Raw genomic sequence first — 17136 nt, 5'->3', positions numbered from 1 at the left:
TGAAAATTATGAATCAATAGAAGATATTGGTAAATATGAAGGTGAGGAAGAGGATAAAGGAATGAATGAAGAATGTAATGGAAAGATGTTTTCAAAAAATTTAACATTTCTTGAAATGGTAATCTGTTTTGTGGTTAAATCCATAACTTTGTATACCTTTTGACCATAAGGGTATCCTATGAAAATGCAAGAAGTTGACCTGGGCACGAATTTATCCCTTCCTTGTAAACTAGTGGAAACATGACACAAACACCCAAATGCTTTTAAACGTTGTAAATTTGGTGGCTTATTATGAAGGACTTCAAAAGGAGACTTGTTATGAAGAACTTTTGAAGGGATTCTATTAATAAGATGGACTGCAGTCTTTACACATTCACCCCAATAAGCAATCCCAAGTCCAGATTGAAAATATAATGCCCTAGCAGTCTCCAAAATGTATTTATGTTTCCTTTCCACTATTCTATTTTGTTGTGGGGTGTAGGGTGTTGATTTCTGATGAATTATGCCCTTGGACTGAAATAAGCAACACCTTCTGTACTAGATCCAAGTTCAAAAGCATTGTCTGTTCGACTGATTTTGATGGCAACTTGAAATTGAGTTTGAATGAGTGAAATAAATGCTTTAATCAAAGGAAAGGCATAACTTTTGTGAGTTAACAAGTGAACCATGTATGTCTGTGGTAATCATCAACAATGGTTAGAAAGTATTTGAATCCATCATAAGTGGCATGTTTATAAGGTCCCCAAACATTAATGTGTATAAGTTCAAATTGTGCATTAGAAACAGATACACTTGTAGGAAATGATAACCTTTGCTGCTTAGCTTTAGAACAACTCATACAACTTTGAATAGAAGAATAATCAGAGGTTATTGACATCATTTTCATTTTATGATATGGAATGTGACCTAAACGATTATGCCACAACTAAGAAGATGAATTCATTACAGAATTGGAAACAAAAGATTTAGAAGTAGAAAAAGATGAAAAAACAGAAAAACTGTAGGAAAGATTATGCTGAAGATGATTATGATCAAAGATATACAAATCATTGATTCTTTCTGCAAGAACTCCAAGAGAGAAGATATTCTTCAATGAAGAGTCCTGCAGAAGGCAGACTTCATCAGTAAAGATAGCAAAGGTATTGAGTTGGGATGTCAATTTTGAAATAGAAACAAGGTTGTACTTTAATTCTGGAATATATAACACTCCATGTAACATTACAGAATCATGTAATTTGACATCTCCAATATAAGAAACAGATGTATGTTGACCATTAGGCAGACCAATCGTGTAATTCTGAGTAATTGGTGTCATAGAAACACAAAAAGATCTATTAGAGCCCATATGATCAGTTACTCCAGTATCAACAATGCATGAATGATGTTTGTGAAGAAGAAATGATGATTTGTAAACACTTGTAGCAAAGGATTTGAATGAAAAAGAATTACCCTTTGGATTCATGGCATTATCAGCAATTGAGTCGTTGACATGGCTTGTTGAAGGTTGAGAAGTATTGTTGTTGAGCAATTGAAGTAACTGCTGATATTGCTCTGAAGTAAATGGAAAAGAAGTAGTATTATGAACATTGGACTTGGATTCTTCTTTCTTTGCTTTAGTAAACTTGAAGTTGGAAGGAAAACCAACTAATCGGTAACATTGACTCTTTTTATGACCAGTCTTTTTACAATGAGTGCATGTTAGAGTTTTCTTGACTGAATTTGGAGATGAATCTGAAGACACATGCATAGCAATAGCCTCAATATTGACAAAGGATGAAGCAATAATAGTGCGTTGACGTTCTTCTTGAATGATCAAGGAATATGCAGTAGAAAGAGATGGCAAAGGCTGCATCATCTGAATTTGTCCTCGAATGATCTTGTATGATTCATTAAGTCCCATGAGAAGCCGAATTAAGCGTTGATCTTCAAGGAATTTCTATATTTTAGCTGCAGAACCACAAGTACAAGAAGGAATGTCTTGAACAACACGTAATTCATCCCAGATCTTAGTCAATTTTGTGAAATAAGTGGAAAAGTCATCCGAATTTTGAGCAACATAGTAGAGTTGTTGTTGAATTTGATAGATCAATGCATTATTAGACTGATCATACCTCTGTTTTAATTCTTGCCAAATCTCGTGTGCAGTTGGTAAGAAAAGAACGCTTTCAACGATGTTCTTGTGTAATAAATTGAGAATCCAGCTAATTACCATTGAATTGACACGATGCCATCCAGAATAAGTCGGAGAATTGACAGGTGGTGCAGTAATTGTGCCATCGAAAAATGATAATTTGTTCTTAGCTGAAAGAGAGATGATCATCGATCTCTTCCAGGCAGAAAAACCGACGCCATTAAAGACAGTAGTAACAAGAATTTGACTCGGATTATCAGAAGATCCAAGGTAATAAGGACTTGTGATGTCAATATTCAATGATTGAGAAGGAATCGATGATGATGATGAAGACATTGAAACAAAGGGAATTGAAACAATTTGGATGAAGAACAATGAAATCAGCGGAAGAAAGAAGGATCAGACTAATACCATGTTAGATTGAAAGAGAATCAAGAAATTAACATCTTTATCATTTCTGAATTCATTCATACGTCTGAATCGTTACAATACTTATTACATAAATAGTAATCATCTCACTAACTACTTTCATAACATCCAATTGATCAAAATTACAAATATGCCCTTGCTTCAGTAAAAAAAACGATTCTACCCTTACAGTTAAAACTGTTGAAACTAACAATATTGGTTAAAGAGATATATAGTTACGTCATCATCACTACTCAATGTAAATACGTTACTTGTTACAAATATTTTTTGCGTAAAAACAAACATATTATGTTAGAGTTTAAATAATAGTAGCTAAAGGATATAGAACAGAGACATGTAACCAATTTTATTTTCAGTGTTTTATGTAAGAAAAGGTTTTATGTTAGAAACAAACTTCGGTTCCAAAAACTTTAGCTTGTGTTTTGTGTAGGGAGTTAGTTCCTTATCATGAAGCTCTAATTTCTTGCAAGTAATGTAAGGTTATACCATCTAAATCTTAAACTAATTTCTCTATATAAATTTTGTATAAGTGTTGAAGATTAATTAGACCCATGAAGCGTAGGATTTCCCCAACCTTCAAGCTTTATATTGCCAGCCTATAATGTTACAATTTGCTCGGGATTGGTTGAGTTAATTTTCCTGGCTAAAAATAAAGTTATGATAGAAGAACACTAGCTAGATTTGCATTTCTGATAAGCATCAACTGGTTATCTCCTAACTAAAGATCCATTACATCATTATTCATCATTCAACGATCTATACATTATTTATATTTCGAGACATCATGTTGCGAGTGAAGGTTTTTGTTATTTTTTCTAGTATTCACATAAAAATAGATCTTTCAAGGAACACCTACGTTTCTTGTTTAATAAAAAACCAACATAACATTTTTTTTTTTTTTTTGATATCTTGCGACCTGTTATAATAACTATTCGTAAAGAACCCAGTTTTAATATATTTTCAATTAACAAATTCAGTTATTTCATCACCATGCTTGATATTCCCATATTTAGCCTTGTAGTTCTTCCATAGTGTATCCAAGGGCTTTCCTGTCAACTCTTGAAAAAACTTGACGTCAAAAGTTTTCCTCATCTTTTTGTTTAGCTTTGCCACAAACCCTGGGGTAATCCCATCACAATAATCGAGAAAACGAGCTGTGAAATCATACCCCTGGTCCCATTTATTACCAGTTCCTGGTTTTGCATAACCAACTTGGGCATAATTCGCTTTTAATTTTGTATAGTCCGCCACCCCTTCTACCAAGCCTAGTGGAGCTTTACCCTCACCATCCCATTGAAAAACGTGGGTAATTTCATGGTACAAAAGGGACGTGAATTGCCATTTCAGGTTCCCTTGATACCCTTGTAGATAAACAGAACTAACATTAATATTATCACCCCAAGCGATAGCTTCGGCTCCTTTGTACTCCATGATGTAAATGGTCATAGTGGGCACAGGCTTTCGGTCAGCAGGATCGCTTTGTTGCAAGATGGTGTTCCATACGTAGTTGTTAATGGTACCCATTAGTGTCTTTGTGAAGGGAATTCCGATTTCTTTGGTGAAACGGATTCCGCCAGGCGTTTTCTCAGCAAGGTTAATTACTTGGTAGTTCACGGCGGATATTCCATAAAGAGACGATGAAAAGGTTAGAAGGATACAAAGGAAAAAGTAATAGCGAGCCATGGATCATCTATGCACTCGAGGTTTAGGTAATAAATACGACGCATGTATCATATATATAAGTGTTATGTTGGTTACAAGTCAATTTACCAACAACTAAGATCCTAATCAAATTTTAAGCCATTCACGTGTTGTCTTTTTTACCATCATTAATATTGTGGACTGAATACACTATTCACTTTTGACAGTGAAATGTAGGGATATTATTCAATAAGAACTTTTTCAATTCAAATGACTTGCCAACTTTACATGCGTGATAGTACCAAACATATGAAAAAAGAAAAGTGTTCTTGCAGCATTTTTCCATATTTAATTCCGTGATTTTTGGAAATTTAGCAATTAACCGATTTGGGTGCATGGATTATATTAGGGGTGAGCATTTGAACCGGTGGATCGGACCGAACCGGACTGTTTTTCTGGACCCCGGTCCGGTTCTCGGTTCTAGAAATCCATCAAAACTGGTTGGACCCGATTTAAAAAATAAAAAATTGTAATCTGTGAGATTTTTTAAAAAACTATAACTCATTCATTTTAAGTCGGATTGACACATATTTTTTTCAATGTTTAATTTATAGTTTTTAGATGAATTTATATTATAATTTTGTTTATTTTGGTATTATATTCAATAAGCTACAGTCTTTCAAAGTTGAGCTATCAAAGCTGAAAATTTTCAGCTTTTCAACAACATTTTTAAAAATTGTAATCTGTGAAAATTTTAAACAACCATAACTTATTCATTTTAAGTCGGATTGATACGCGTTTTTTTCCAACAGTTAATTTACAGTTTGTAGATGAATTTAGACTATAATTTTGTTGATTTTCGTATTATATTCAATGAGTTACAGTGTTTGAAAGTTGAGCTATCAAAGCTGAAAATTTTCAGCTTTTCAGCAAAAATTTTAAAATTTTGTAATCTGTGAAATTTTTAAACAATCATAACTCATTCGTTTTAAGTCGGATTGACCTGCGATTTTTTCCAAAATTTAGTTTACAATTTGTAGATGAATTTAGACTATAATTTTGTTGATTTTGATATTATATTCAGTGAGTTACTATCTTTCAAAGTTGAGCTATTAAAGCTGAAATATTTCACCTTTTTAACTATTATTTTAGACTATAATTCTGAATTACATGTATATTTGACAGATAAATCATATGAAAGGGATCTCGGTGAACTTGATTTATATGTTACATGCTTTTATTTGGAAAATTAATTTTGCAAGTTATAATATTATAACATCAAGGTAGATTAGTTATGCATGAAATGGAAACGTAATCATTTTTACAAGTTGTATCGTATCATTTCAACGAGTTCTATAAAACCCAAAAACTTATTTTAACGACTTGTACTCTATGCAATTAAAGTTGTACAGGTCCAAATGGGTCCAAGAACCGAAAAACCTGGACCTGGACCCAAACCCGGACACGGACACACACATGACTCATCTGGTCCGGTCCACAGTCCACAATATTCTCCATAATCGGTCCGGTCTACGATTCGGTCTGGTCCAGTCCGATCCGGCTCGGTCCAAATGATCACCCTTAGACTATATCCCTCTCGTCTCTCTCAACTTACAGTTTCATTTAGATGTCATATTATTTTTTTTCTATTCTTTTATTTTCATCTCTACCAACCAAGTGAACCAACAACATATAAAAATTCGTCTCTTTCAACCGTTTCAATCCCTACAATTAAGTTTTTTTAAATAAACATTTACTAAAAATAAATAAATAAAACCAAAAAGAAAAATAACATTTCATTAAAAAAGTTAAACTACTACAAATGTTAATTAAAAGCATAAAATGACATTTAAATTCCTAAAACAATAAATAAAATCCTAAAATGAAAGTAAACAACTTCCAATCATAAATCGCTTTAATTTGTGGCTTGTGAAGGAGCACCGCACTCAGCATTCCTCCGGTCAAACGGTCATGCGGCTGAAGAAAGAACCACAAATCTTTTTCCTGTTTTTTTTCCTTGACAATCGTAACTCCTCCTCAGAACTTATAAGGAGGGAATGTTGGTGAATTGCTAGGGCCCTCCAATGACTAGATGCCTATTTTTTAGTAACCTATTTTAAATAATACTAGGTGAATACATGCGCGTTGCTACCTTAGAGAAATTCTCTACGAATCTTTGATATTAACCCGCTACACCGAAGATTTGACGCACTTTGATTGGTGGCTTTGGTGTTTCTCAATTCTTCACAGCTTTAATCTTGGAAGGATCAACGTGACTTCCTTTATTGATTACTATGTGCCCTAGCAAGTGTACTTCTCTAAGCCAAAATTCTCACTTAGAGAATTTTGCATACAACTTTTATTTCCTTAGTAGCTCTATGATCACTCGAAGATGTTGCCAATGCTCTTCATTGGTTCATGAATAGATCAAAATATCATCGATGAATACTATTAGGAATTATTCTAGGTAGGGCTTGCATACTCGATTCATGAGATACATAAAAATAGCTAGGGCATTGGTGAGTCCAAAAGGCATGACCAAGAACTCATAGTGACCGTATCGGGTTCTAAATACGGTTTTCAGAATGTATTATTCCATTACTCGGAGATGATGATATCTAGATCTCATATCGATCTTAGATTAATAACTCGATCCTTGTAGTTGATCGAAGAGATCGTCAATTCAGGGAAGTGGATATCGATTATTGACGGTCAACGTATATAATTTCTTAGAGTCGATGCACATCTAAAAAGATCCATATTTCTTCTTGACAACTAAAACAGGAGCTCCCCAAGGCGAGAAGCTTGGTCTTATAAATATTTTTTCAAGAAGTTCTTGTAGCTTGCTGGAGATCTTTGGCATCTCTGACGGTGCCAATCTATAAGGAGACCTTGCTATTAGGGCATCTCCTGGAACTAGATCAATCTGAAACTCGAATTGACGTATTGAGGGTAATCTAGGTAGATCTTCAGTGTAAACATCAGGGTAATCGCAGACCTAAGGTACCTCTTCGATCTTCCTCTCGTCGTCCTTCTAGTTGACAATGTAGGCTAAAAAGGCATAATACTTTTTCTTGCAAGTATTTTTTTGGCCTTCATATATGAAATAATCTTACAGTTTTTACTATGTTTGTCTCCGCAGATGATTAAGGATTATCCTCTCGATAAGGGTAGACACAATGCTTTTTCAAATCATAAGGCTTCGACGTGGTTATGGGATAACCAATCCATGCCGATGATAACGTCGAAGCTCCCAATAACCATAGGCATGAGGTGAGGAAAGTATGATTATTTAATGTTAACGTATAATTTTTTAGTGCTTCCTGGGTACTACTGACCTGACCGTTAACCATTTCTACCCTATAGGTTTCCTTAAGTTTACTAGATGGGTGGTTTAATAATTTCCTAAACTCGGGAGTAATATAGCTTTTACCAGCGTTGTCACACCCCCAAACCAGACGGCGGAAACGTCTGGGGGCTTGTGTGTGACTTCATCTTGAAATATCATTACAGTGAATATAAATGAAACATAACATCATCATTACCATGCATAATATAATACAACTGTCATTGTTTACATCATGTACAATCTTTTAAATAACATGACCAAAACATTCAATGGATGATGTTTAACAGTACGCAAAACAAAATCCAATATTCTTGTTGATTCTTTTGCTTAACGAGTCCCTGAGAATACAAGTTATTTTGATAACGTTAACATATATAATGTTGGTGAGTTCATAAGTATAGTTGAGAAAATGATTTGTATAGCTTCGTAATCACAAGAAAATCCTGTATTTTCTTAAAATATTTGGTAAGTTAATGTCTGATCTTGTATTAATGCATGTGTGTTATTGTTTAATAGAATGTCGAAAGTGATAGAAGAAAATGTACATAGAATGCCCCAGACAACCCGATGTTCCCCGAAAAAAAAGAATAGATAATGCTGCCGTACCAACACCGAGGTTGAGTACCAGTGTGAGTAAGTTTCCGAGTAATCCAACATAAAATAAAATAGTTTTCCACAAACTTCATAACGTTAATTCCTCTAAGTGAGTTGTCATAACCATACTAGATAATGACAATTTCTCCTGTCCTTGCGTTTGTGAACGCCGACTGAAAAATAGAATAAGGTTATAGTCACCCTAGACTGATGTAGTCTAACTGTAGCGAACAACTCAGGTGTGGGGTGTCATCCCCGTATAGATCTATACACAAAACCCCGCTCTCCCTCCAAGAGACTCTGATTATAATTACAGGCTATGATGATACACTCAATAGGTGTCAACTGACAAAACTCACTAGATCCTTAATCGAATTTACGCGAAGAAAAAGTATAAAACTCATTTCAGGCCCAATGAAACATTTAAGTGAGCCACTAGGGCATCGTTAAACATGTGAAAATTTTAAGACCTAATAGGAATGAGATTCATATAACATGGGCCCGAAATACATGTAAAAGGACAACTAAGGCCCATTTCATATGTAAGGTATTTATAGGCCCAAATATCATACAAATAGTATCCAAGGTCCGTTGCACATGTTAATGGGTCAATGAGGCCCAATAAACAAATAAATAGTATTCAGGACCTATCAAGCATATTAATGGGCTGCTAAGGCCCAATAACCTAAAAATGATCAAAATTAATCCGATTGTTAGTTTATTGTTGGTTTTCGTTCAATTTTTCACTAAAATAGCATAAAAGGCCCACTTTTTGTAATACTGACGTTCTTGGCCCAATAAGCCAAAAATTTACAATTAAGGCCCAATTTTCGTAAAAATAACACTTTAGTCGTTATTTTGTTCAAAACTTATGTTTGTGGCTAGTTTTTGGTAAAAATAACATTTTAAACTCATTTTTGTCAAAAATATCATTTTTGGCTTGATTTTTGTGAAAATACTCATTTTTCTAGTTTTTGGCTTTTCCGACCTAGTTGTTGGAAATTTTGTAGAAAAGTCAACGTAAATCGAAATTTGGATTTGTAAATGCTGGATGTTTGGAAATTTTGTCTACTTTGTTCATAAATTTTCTCATAATTTTTAATGGCCTCTAACAAGTGTGAAATTTCTCACCTTCACAGGCTGGTCCGAAATTATTTCAAATATGACAGGCAGTTTTGTAAAATTCGCCAAAATTTGTTGAAAAATCGTATGAAAACGTGAGAGTAGTCATTTTAAAGGTATAAACGTAAACGTTTTGCATGTAAAACAGTTTTGAAAAATATTATCATTAATTTGATAAAAACAGTCCGAGATTAGACCAAAACTTTTTTATCAAGGGCTGATTTATGAGTCTAGTTTATAGATCTTTGAACACAACACTCCTTTTTGCTATTTTAAGTGTATAAATCTCAGATCTACAAGTTTACATGTATTATATGTGATAACGCATACTTTTCTCAAGGTTTTCATGTAGATCCAAGTGATAAACTTATTATTCTTAACATATTTTTAGTTTTATGAAGTAAATAGCACATAATCAACAAATAAGTTATGAAAAACACACATATTCATGCATATACACATAGATCTACACAAAGGAACTTGTATGAAAAACTCACCTTTGCTTTGATGTTTCAGTTTTGAAGAAGAAATGAAGAGATTTTTGGTCCTAGCAACACCTTGGAGTAGTTTTCGGACTTAGATGATTTCTAGGGAGTTAGATCATGAACAATTGTTTAGAAGGAGTGTTCTGACATAAAAAATGGAGTTATGAAACTTGGATATGTAAGAACTCACCAAAGAATGATGATATTAGTGAAGAGACTTCTTGGAACACATGCAAAAATTTTGAAAATCTTGATGGGAGGAGGAGTTCTTGAGAGATTTAAGAGTGTTTGAAAATGAATCATGTGTGTGTGTTTCATGCGCATGGCCAAAGAATAAAGAGGAGAGGGGAAGAGAGGGCTTGCATGGATACATGAGAGTGCTTAGTTGTTTGTTGTATAATATGCCTAGTTGTCCATCAAAAAAAATGAGGTGGCATGACTTGGGTAATTAGCCATTATATAATTAAAATGTTCTTCTTTTTTTACACTAATGGGCCGAGAAAGGGAAAGTATGGAGGAGCTTGGGCTTTATCTTGATTTGGTTCGAGTTTATGAGGCCCATAGAAAAAGGTTTTCGGGCCATTGGGCCTTTAGATGTGTTTATGGCCCATTAAAAGTCCATTAGGTAGTTTTATGGCTCTTTAGGGTGATTGGAGTTGTTATGGCCCAATAAGGCCCATTAAGATGATCCTAGTCCATAATGAACTTGGATCGGGATTTCTAGGGTTTTCAACCCATAGTTGAACATATGAGATGTATTGTATTAGGTTTTGACCTTCATTCAAGAGTTTGGATTCAAATGGATGACGTTGATTGAACATAGAGTATGATATTCACTTAGAGTACAAGCCTTACAATAGATGATGTTTTCATGAGAATAAAATTTCCTAGCAAAATGCCAGTTGTGACATCATCCCTCCATTAGAGAGAATTTCGTCCCAAAATTCTTTCGAAAGGTAGGATCATGAATGAAAGAATAGGTGAGGGTACTTCTACTTCATTTTATCTTCGCGTTCCCATGTGAATTTCGGTCCACGCTTAACGTTCCATCGAACCTTCACAATCGGAATGCGGCCTTGCTTTGTACGCTTTACTTCCCTATCCAATATCTCGACTGGTTCTTCGATGAACAGGAGATTCCCGTTGATCTCGATCTCTTCTAGAGGATTTACAAGAGTTTCATCTGATAGGCACTTTTTCAGGTTTGAGATGTGGAACACAGGGTGTACGTTGCTGAGTTTGGCAGGTAGTTGCAGCCTATAAGCCATTGGCCAATCCGGGAGAGAATTTCGAATGGTCCGATCTATCGCGGCTTTAGTTTTTGCCCATTTTTATAAAGCAGATCATTCCTTTCCAGGAAGAGGCCTTCAATAGCACTTGATCTCCGACTTGGAATTCCATAGGTTTTCGTCTTTTGTCGGCATAACTCTTTTGTCTGTCTTGTGAAGCTTAAAGTCGAGTTCTGATTTGGATTATCTTCTCAGTCGTTTTGTGAATGGTTTCTAGTCCCATGAGAGTACTGGCAAGTGATCTGCATTTATGACCATAAAGAGCCTCGAAAGGAGCAACCTTGATGCTTATGCGATATCTCTTATTGTATGAGAATTCAATCAAGGGAAACCGGGTATCCCATGACTTGTTGAATTCAAACACCCAGGCTCGGAGCAGGACTTCGAGTGGTTAAATGGTCTGTTCGCTTTGGCTATTGGTTTTGAGGGTGGTAAGCAATGCTCATGACTAGTTGTATTCCCATAGCCTTCCGAAGCGACTGTCAAAATCTTGAAGTAAATCCGTTATCGCGATCCGAGATAACAGATGTTGGTTCTTCATGGAGTCTAACGATCTCCTTGATGTAGATCCGTGTTAATCTTTCCATCTTGTTAGATTCCTTTATTGGCGGGAAATGAGCAGATTTGGTTGACCTATCGACTATCACCCACATAGTGCCCAATCCAACTCTTGTAAAAATAAGCTTTGTCTTTTTGAATGCAAGAGTTTTATCCAGTCTACGCAGTGCTTCCTTCGTGATATTCTCCGGCTTCGATGCCTCCAAAGCCGGTCGTAAGTGTTGACAGTTATTATGACTTTCTTTTTTACTTAATCTTAATCCGGACACAATGTATTAATAAGTTATGTAAAAAAAACTATGATTAATATATCAAGACACAAACCTTTAACATATTTGATGAATATCATGAAGATTTATCCAGTCATACAACACTATAAAAAAAACATTAACTCAAATTTCAGCCACTTTAGGTAGAATGATATAGTTAGTACATGTGTGATGACTTTATTGGCAACGAGTTCATCGACATTTCCGATGTTGACTTGGACAGAATCCTAAGTTGGAATTGGTTCATCATTCATGAAGTGAAAGTGAAATTAACATGTGATATTTCTCATTGACGTATTTCATCGGACATGTTGAACGCAAACAAATATCTATATTTTTCAATAACACTGGTTTCTATTTTTATACATACAATCAACACAAGGATTTAACTCTTTTTAAAAACATATTGACTAAACAGATTCAAATTAATGATTAGGCAAAAACAATTCATAAAGGTCAAACAAACGTAAGGAATGAACAATAGAAACAGATGATAGCTAAATTTTCATCAGCAGATACCAAATTTAGAGTGAGATTCAAGCTCATAAAAATTTGATCTCAGAGGTTAGGCAGATAGACAACCTCGCCAGATCGAAGTGATCTACAAATGTGATTTGACGATTATTGTTGCAATCGAAGATGAAAATGAACGACGTCAATCTCTTGGCTCGTGGATTCGCTGTCGATGAAATAACAGGTAAGGAGAAAGGATCAGTAAGTCGTTGTTTATTGTCGGAAGAGGTAGAATTGGTTGATGGAAGGAGGAGGAAAGTGGTGAGATATTGTTTCTAATAGTGGGAGGAGTAAAGGTGGAGGTAGTGGACCTGGAGAGTAAAAAGGCGATTGTTCGAATGGAGAAACTCTGTTCAAATCTTGAGTCGACAGAGGACGCCGAAGTGAGGTCGACGATGGCGATGAACTCCAGCGAACTGATGACAGAGATGCAAGAGGACGTGAGAGTTAAAGAGAGGGAAAGAGAGATCTGATGAGGAATAGAGAGAGAAATAGTGTGTGTTTGGTATATAAACTAAATTAATTATTAATTGTTAGGAAATGATATTTTTAATTCCTAATATGCCCCTATAATTGCTTAAAAAATGTCTTTGATGCCATTAAAACAAGTGGTAATTACAATTATGCCATGATCAATCCAATTCATTCAAAATTTTGATCTAACACTCTACCTTTAGTTTTTGGGTTCACGGGAAACTATGAGTTCTCAAATAATCTCTCTCTCTCTCTCTCTACATATATACCCATTTATATATATATATATATATATATATATATATATATATATATATATATATATATATATATATATAGTTGTATTATATATATAAGCTTATGTATAGAACCATTCAAAACGCCGTACTTTTGATTAAAAATATGAGAAATTAAATTACCTCATATTTTGTATGCCTACAAATATTTATATTCACTAACATTATGACATTTGGTATCATTCCACAATTCAATTTAATTTTATATAATATACTAGTTGTGAGACCCGTATGTTATACGGGTTGGATAAAACAAAAAAATTAAATATGAAAGTTTAAATAAAAATTTATTTAAATTTGAAATTTGAAATTTAAAATTTGAATTTAAAAGGAAACATATTCAATAGTATATGAGTTGTAATATTGTAATTTAATGGTTATTTTCAAATAAGGCAATTATTAATTGAAATGTAAATATGATGTGTTAATTAAAAAAAGATAAACAATGAGAAAATGACATATGGAAAAAACATTTATTCAAAAATACCAAAAAATGACATGTGTCCAAGTTAATAAGAGAGTGACATGTGGCAAAATTATTTTCATTTATTAGGGAGGATTCCTAATATAGTCTTTATGAGATAGTTAAGTAAATATGGAATGATATAATGTGTTATAATGTTAGTGTGTAGAAGTATTTATAGGCATAAAAAGTAAGAAAAAATTTAATTTCTCTAAAAAAAATTTATAATCAGTTGTCCCTAAGAATAGGTTTTTTATTTTATTTTATTTTTTATTTTGAACTATTCTTTCCTTGAAAATCTTTATCTTCTTCGTGAACCAAGGATCTATGTTATGTAATAGAATTCACTGAAATTATGGAAACTAAAACTTTTATTTCATGTCCGTCAGAAACTTAGTCAAGCATTATGATTGTATTTTTTTTTTTTTTTAATTATATTGTTTCATTTGTAATTACATAGGATGTCTAGTGAATTAGTCAGGATTTCCCGTGAATTAGCCATACGCTAACTGTTTCAATGATTATGTGTGATTATTTTTAGCTTAAAAATACATGAAAACTGATGTTTTAGGTGATGGTTGCAAGTTTTTGTTTATATGGTTATGAATTCTTTAAATAAAAATGTACAATTTTTTTGTTTTATAAATTATGTTGTTCGTTATATATGTTATAAATACAGGGGGGATTATTATGTCTTGTGGCCAAAGGCCTTAATTACCTATGGACCGAGCCTGTTGACAATGACCATCATGCCCATGTTCCACCCAATTTAATCCAGCGGCTCCATATTTGGTTCTCGTAACATTTGAATTCTAAAATATCACACAATAAAATCTTTAAATAAAATAAGAAAATTAACCAAATATCCACGCAATGAGAACATTAAATATAATAAAAACATCACCCAAATAACCTATCCAAACTTTATGATTAAAGAAGAAATAAAATATGCATGGCTGAGATTTAAAATGACAGTTTTTTAACTTGAAGAAAATATTTATAGAAAAATAACCGTTTAATTGGTTTTCATAAGGTATCTTGGTTAAAGATATATATATATATATATATATATATATATATATATATATATATATATATATATATATATATATATATATATATATATATATATATATATATATATATATATATATATATATATATATATATATATATATATATATATATATATATATAGTTACGTCATCATCACTACTCAATGTAAATACGTTACTTGTTACAAATATTTTTTGCGTGAAAACAAACATATTATGTTAGAGTTTAAATAATAGTAGCTAAAGGATATAGAACAGAGACATGTAACCAATTTTATTTTCAGTGTTTTATGTAAGAAAAGGTTTTATGTTAGAAACAAACTTCGGTTCCAAAAACTTTAGCTTGTGTTTTGTGTAGGGAGTTACTTCCTTGTCATGAAGCTGTAATTTCTTGCAAGTAATGTAAGGTTATAGTTATACCATCTAAATCTTAAACTAACTTCTCTATATAAATTTTGTATAAGTGTTGAAGATTAATTAGACCCAAGAAGCGTAGGATTTCCCCAACCTTCAAGCTTTATATTGCCAGCTGATAATGTTACAATTTGCTCGGGATTGGTTGAGTTAATTTTCCTGGCTAAAAATAAAGTTATGATAGAAGAACACTAGCTAGATTTGCATTTCTGATAAGCATCAACTAGTTATCTCCTAACTAAAGATCTATTACATCATTATTCATCATTCAACGATCTATACATTATTTATATTTCGAGACATCATGTTGCGAGTGAAGGTTTTTGTTATTTTTTCTAGTATTCACATAAAAATAGATCTTCCAAGGAACACCTACGTTTCTTGTTTAATAAAAAACCAACATAACATTTTTTTTTTTTGATATCTTGCGACCTGTTATAATTACTATTCGTAAAGAAACCAGTTTTAATATATTTTCAATTAACAAATTCAGTTATTTCATCACCATGTTTTATATTCCCATATTTAGCCTTGTAATTCTTCCATAGTGTATCCAAGGGCTTTCCTGTCAACTCTTGAAAAAACTTGACGTCAAAAGTTTTCCTCATCTTTTTGTTTAGCTTTGCCACAAACCCTGGGGTAATCCCATCACAATACTCGAGAAAACGAGCTGTGAAATCATACCCCTGGTCCCATTTATTACCAGTTCCTGGTTTTGCAAAAGCGGGTGGGAAATAATTTGCTTTTAAAATCGTATAGTCTGCCACCCCTTCTACCAAGCCTGTAGGAGCTTTACCCTCGCCATTCCATTGAAAAACATGAGTCATTTCATGGTACAAGAGGGACGTGAATTCCCATTTCAGGTTCCCTTGATACCCTAGTAGATAAACAGCACTAACATTAATATTATCACCCCAAGTGATTGCTTCGGCTCCTTTGAAGTCTACGATATAAATGTTCACAGTCGGCACAGGCTTTCGGTCAGCAGGATCGCTTTGTTGCAAGATGGTGGTCCATATGTAGTTATTAATGGTACCCATTAGTGTCTTTGTGAATGGAATTCCGATTTCTTTGGTGAAACGGATTCCACCAGGTGTTTTCTCAGCGAAGTTAGTTACTTGGTGGTTTGCGGCGGATATTCCATAAAAAGATAATGAAAAGGTAAGGAGGGTACAAAGGAAAAAGTAATAGTGAGCCATGGATCATCCATGCACTCGAGGTTCAGGTAATAAATACGACACATGTATCATATATATATATAAGTGTTATATTGGTTACAAGTCAATTTACCAACAACTAAGATCCTAATCAAATTTTAAGCCATTCATTTGTTGTCTTTTTTACCGTTGTATTAATATTGTGGACTGAATACACAATTCACTTTTGACAGTGAAATGTAGGGATATTATTCAATAAGAACCTTTTCAATTCAAATGACTTGCCTAACTTTAGAAGACGTGATAGTTCCAAACATATGAAAAAAGAAAAGTGTTCTTGCAGCATTTTTCCATAATTAATTCAGTGATTTTTTGAAATTTAGCAATTAACCCATTAGGGTGCATGGACTATATCCCTCTCGTCTCTTTCAACTTACTGTTTCATTTAGATGTCATATCAGTTTTTTTTTTCTGTTCTTTTATTTTCATCACTACAAGAAATGTGAGCATTAGTGGCGACATGGGTCGCCGCTGAAGAGTACATTTGTCGCCGCTAAAGCTATATGCGGCAACTTGTCGCCGCTAAAGGATCACTGTTGTTACTTCGTCCCAGTTGCTTCTTTTGTCGCCGCAAATACTACATGTTGCCGCTAATATTACGTGTCGCCGCTAATACACTGTCGCCACTAGTACGTGAGTGTCGCCGCTAAAACATTTTAGGTTTTTTTAATGTGACATTATAAAAACTGCTATAACATACATACAAACGACTACAAAACATAATTTTGCTGAAATATTAGTCCATACACAAACGATCCAAATATTCACCCAAACTAAATATTCATCGAACAATATATCCAAAATATTAATTCAAACAAAACATTTCATAAAATCCTA

The 17136-nt window shown here is 33.5% G+C and overlaps 3 protein-coding genes across 3 annotated transcripts; all 3 read right to left on the bottom strand.

The window, feature by feature from the left end:
- Positions 1 to 592: 592 nt before the first annotated feature.
- LOC122194592 (uncharacterized) lies at positions 593 to 2897 on the bottom strand. The gene is made up of 2 exons (XM_042895575.2): positions 1450 to 2897; positions 593 to 1297 (listed from the first exon to the last, which is right to left on the bottom strand). Exons 1-2 carry the CDS (start codon positions 1898 to 1900, stop codon positions 1275 to 1277), a joined length of 474 nt encoding a protein of 157 aa, XP_042751509.1. The 5' UTR covers positions 1901 to 2897; the 3' UTR covers positions 593 to 1274.
- A 623-nt stretch (positions 2898 to 3520) lies between these two features.
- On the bottom strand, positions 3521 to 4243 carry LOC111903365 (uncharacterized). Its single transcript, XM_023899141.1, has one exon. The coding sequence runs from the start codon at positions 4241 to 4243 to the stop codon at positions 3521 to 3523; it is 723 nt and encodes a 240-aa protein (XP_023754909.1).
- An 11014-nt stretch (positions 4244 to 15257) lies between these two features.
- On the bottom strand, positions 15258 to 16286 carry LOC111903344 (uncharacterized). The gene has a single exon (XM_023899122.3). The coding sequence runs from the start codon at positions 16279 to 16281 to the stop codon at positions 15559 to 15561; it is 723 nt and encodes a 240-aa protein (XP_023754890.1). The 5' UTR covers positions 16282 to 16286; the 3' UTR covers positions 15258 to 15558.
- Between the last annotated feature and the right edge of the window lie 850 nt (positions 16287 to 17136).

This window comes from Lactuca sativa, chromosome 6 (assembly GCF_002870075.4).
Source record: "Lactuca sativa cultivar Salinas chromosome 6, Lsat_Salinas_v11, whole genome shotgun sequence".
Taxonomy (NCBI): Eukaryota; Viridiplantae; Streptophyta; class Magnoliopsida; order Asterales; family Asteraceae; genus Lactuca; species Lactuca sativa.
Note: the sequence above shows the minus strand (reverse complement) of the source record. Positions and strands in the feature narration are given on the sequence as shown.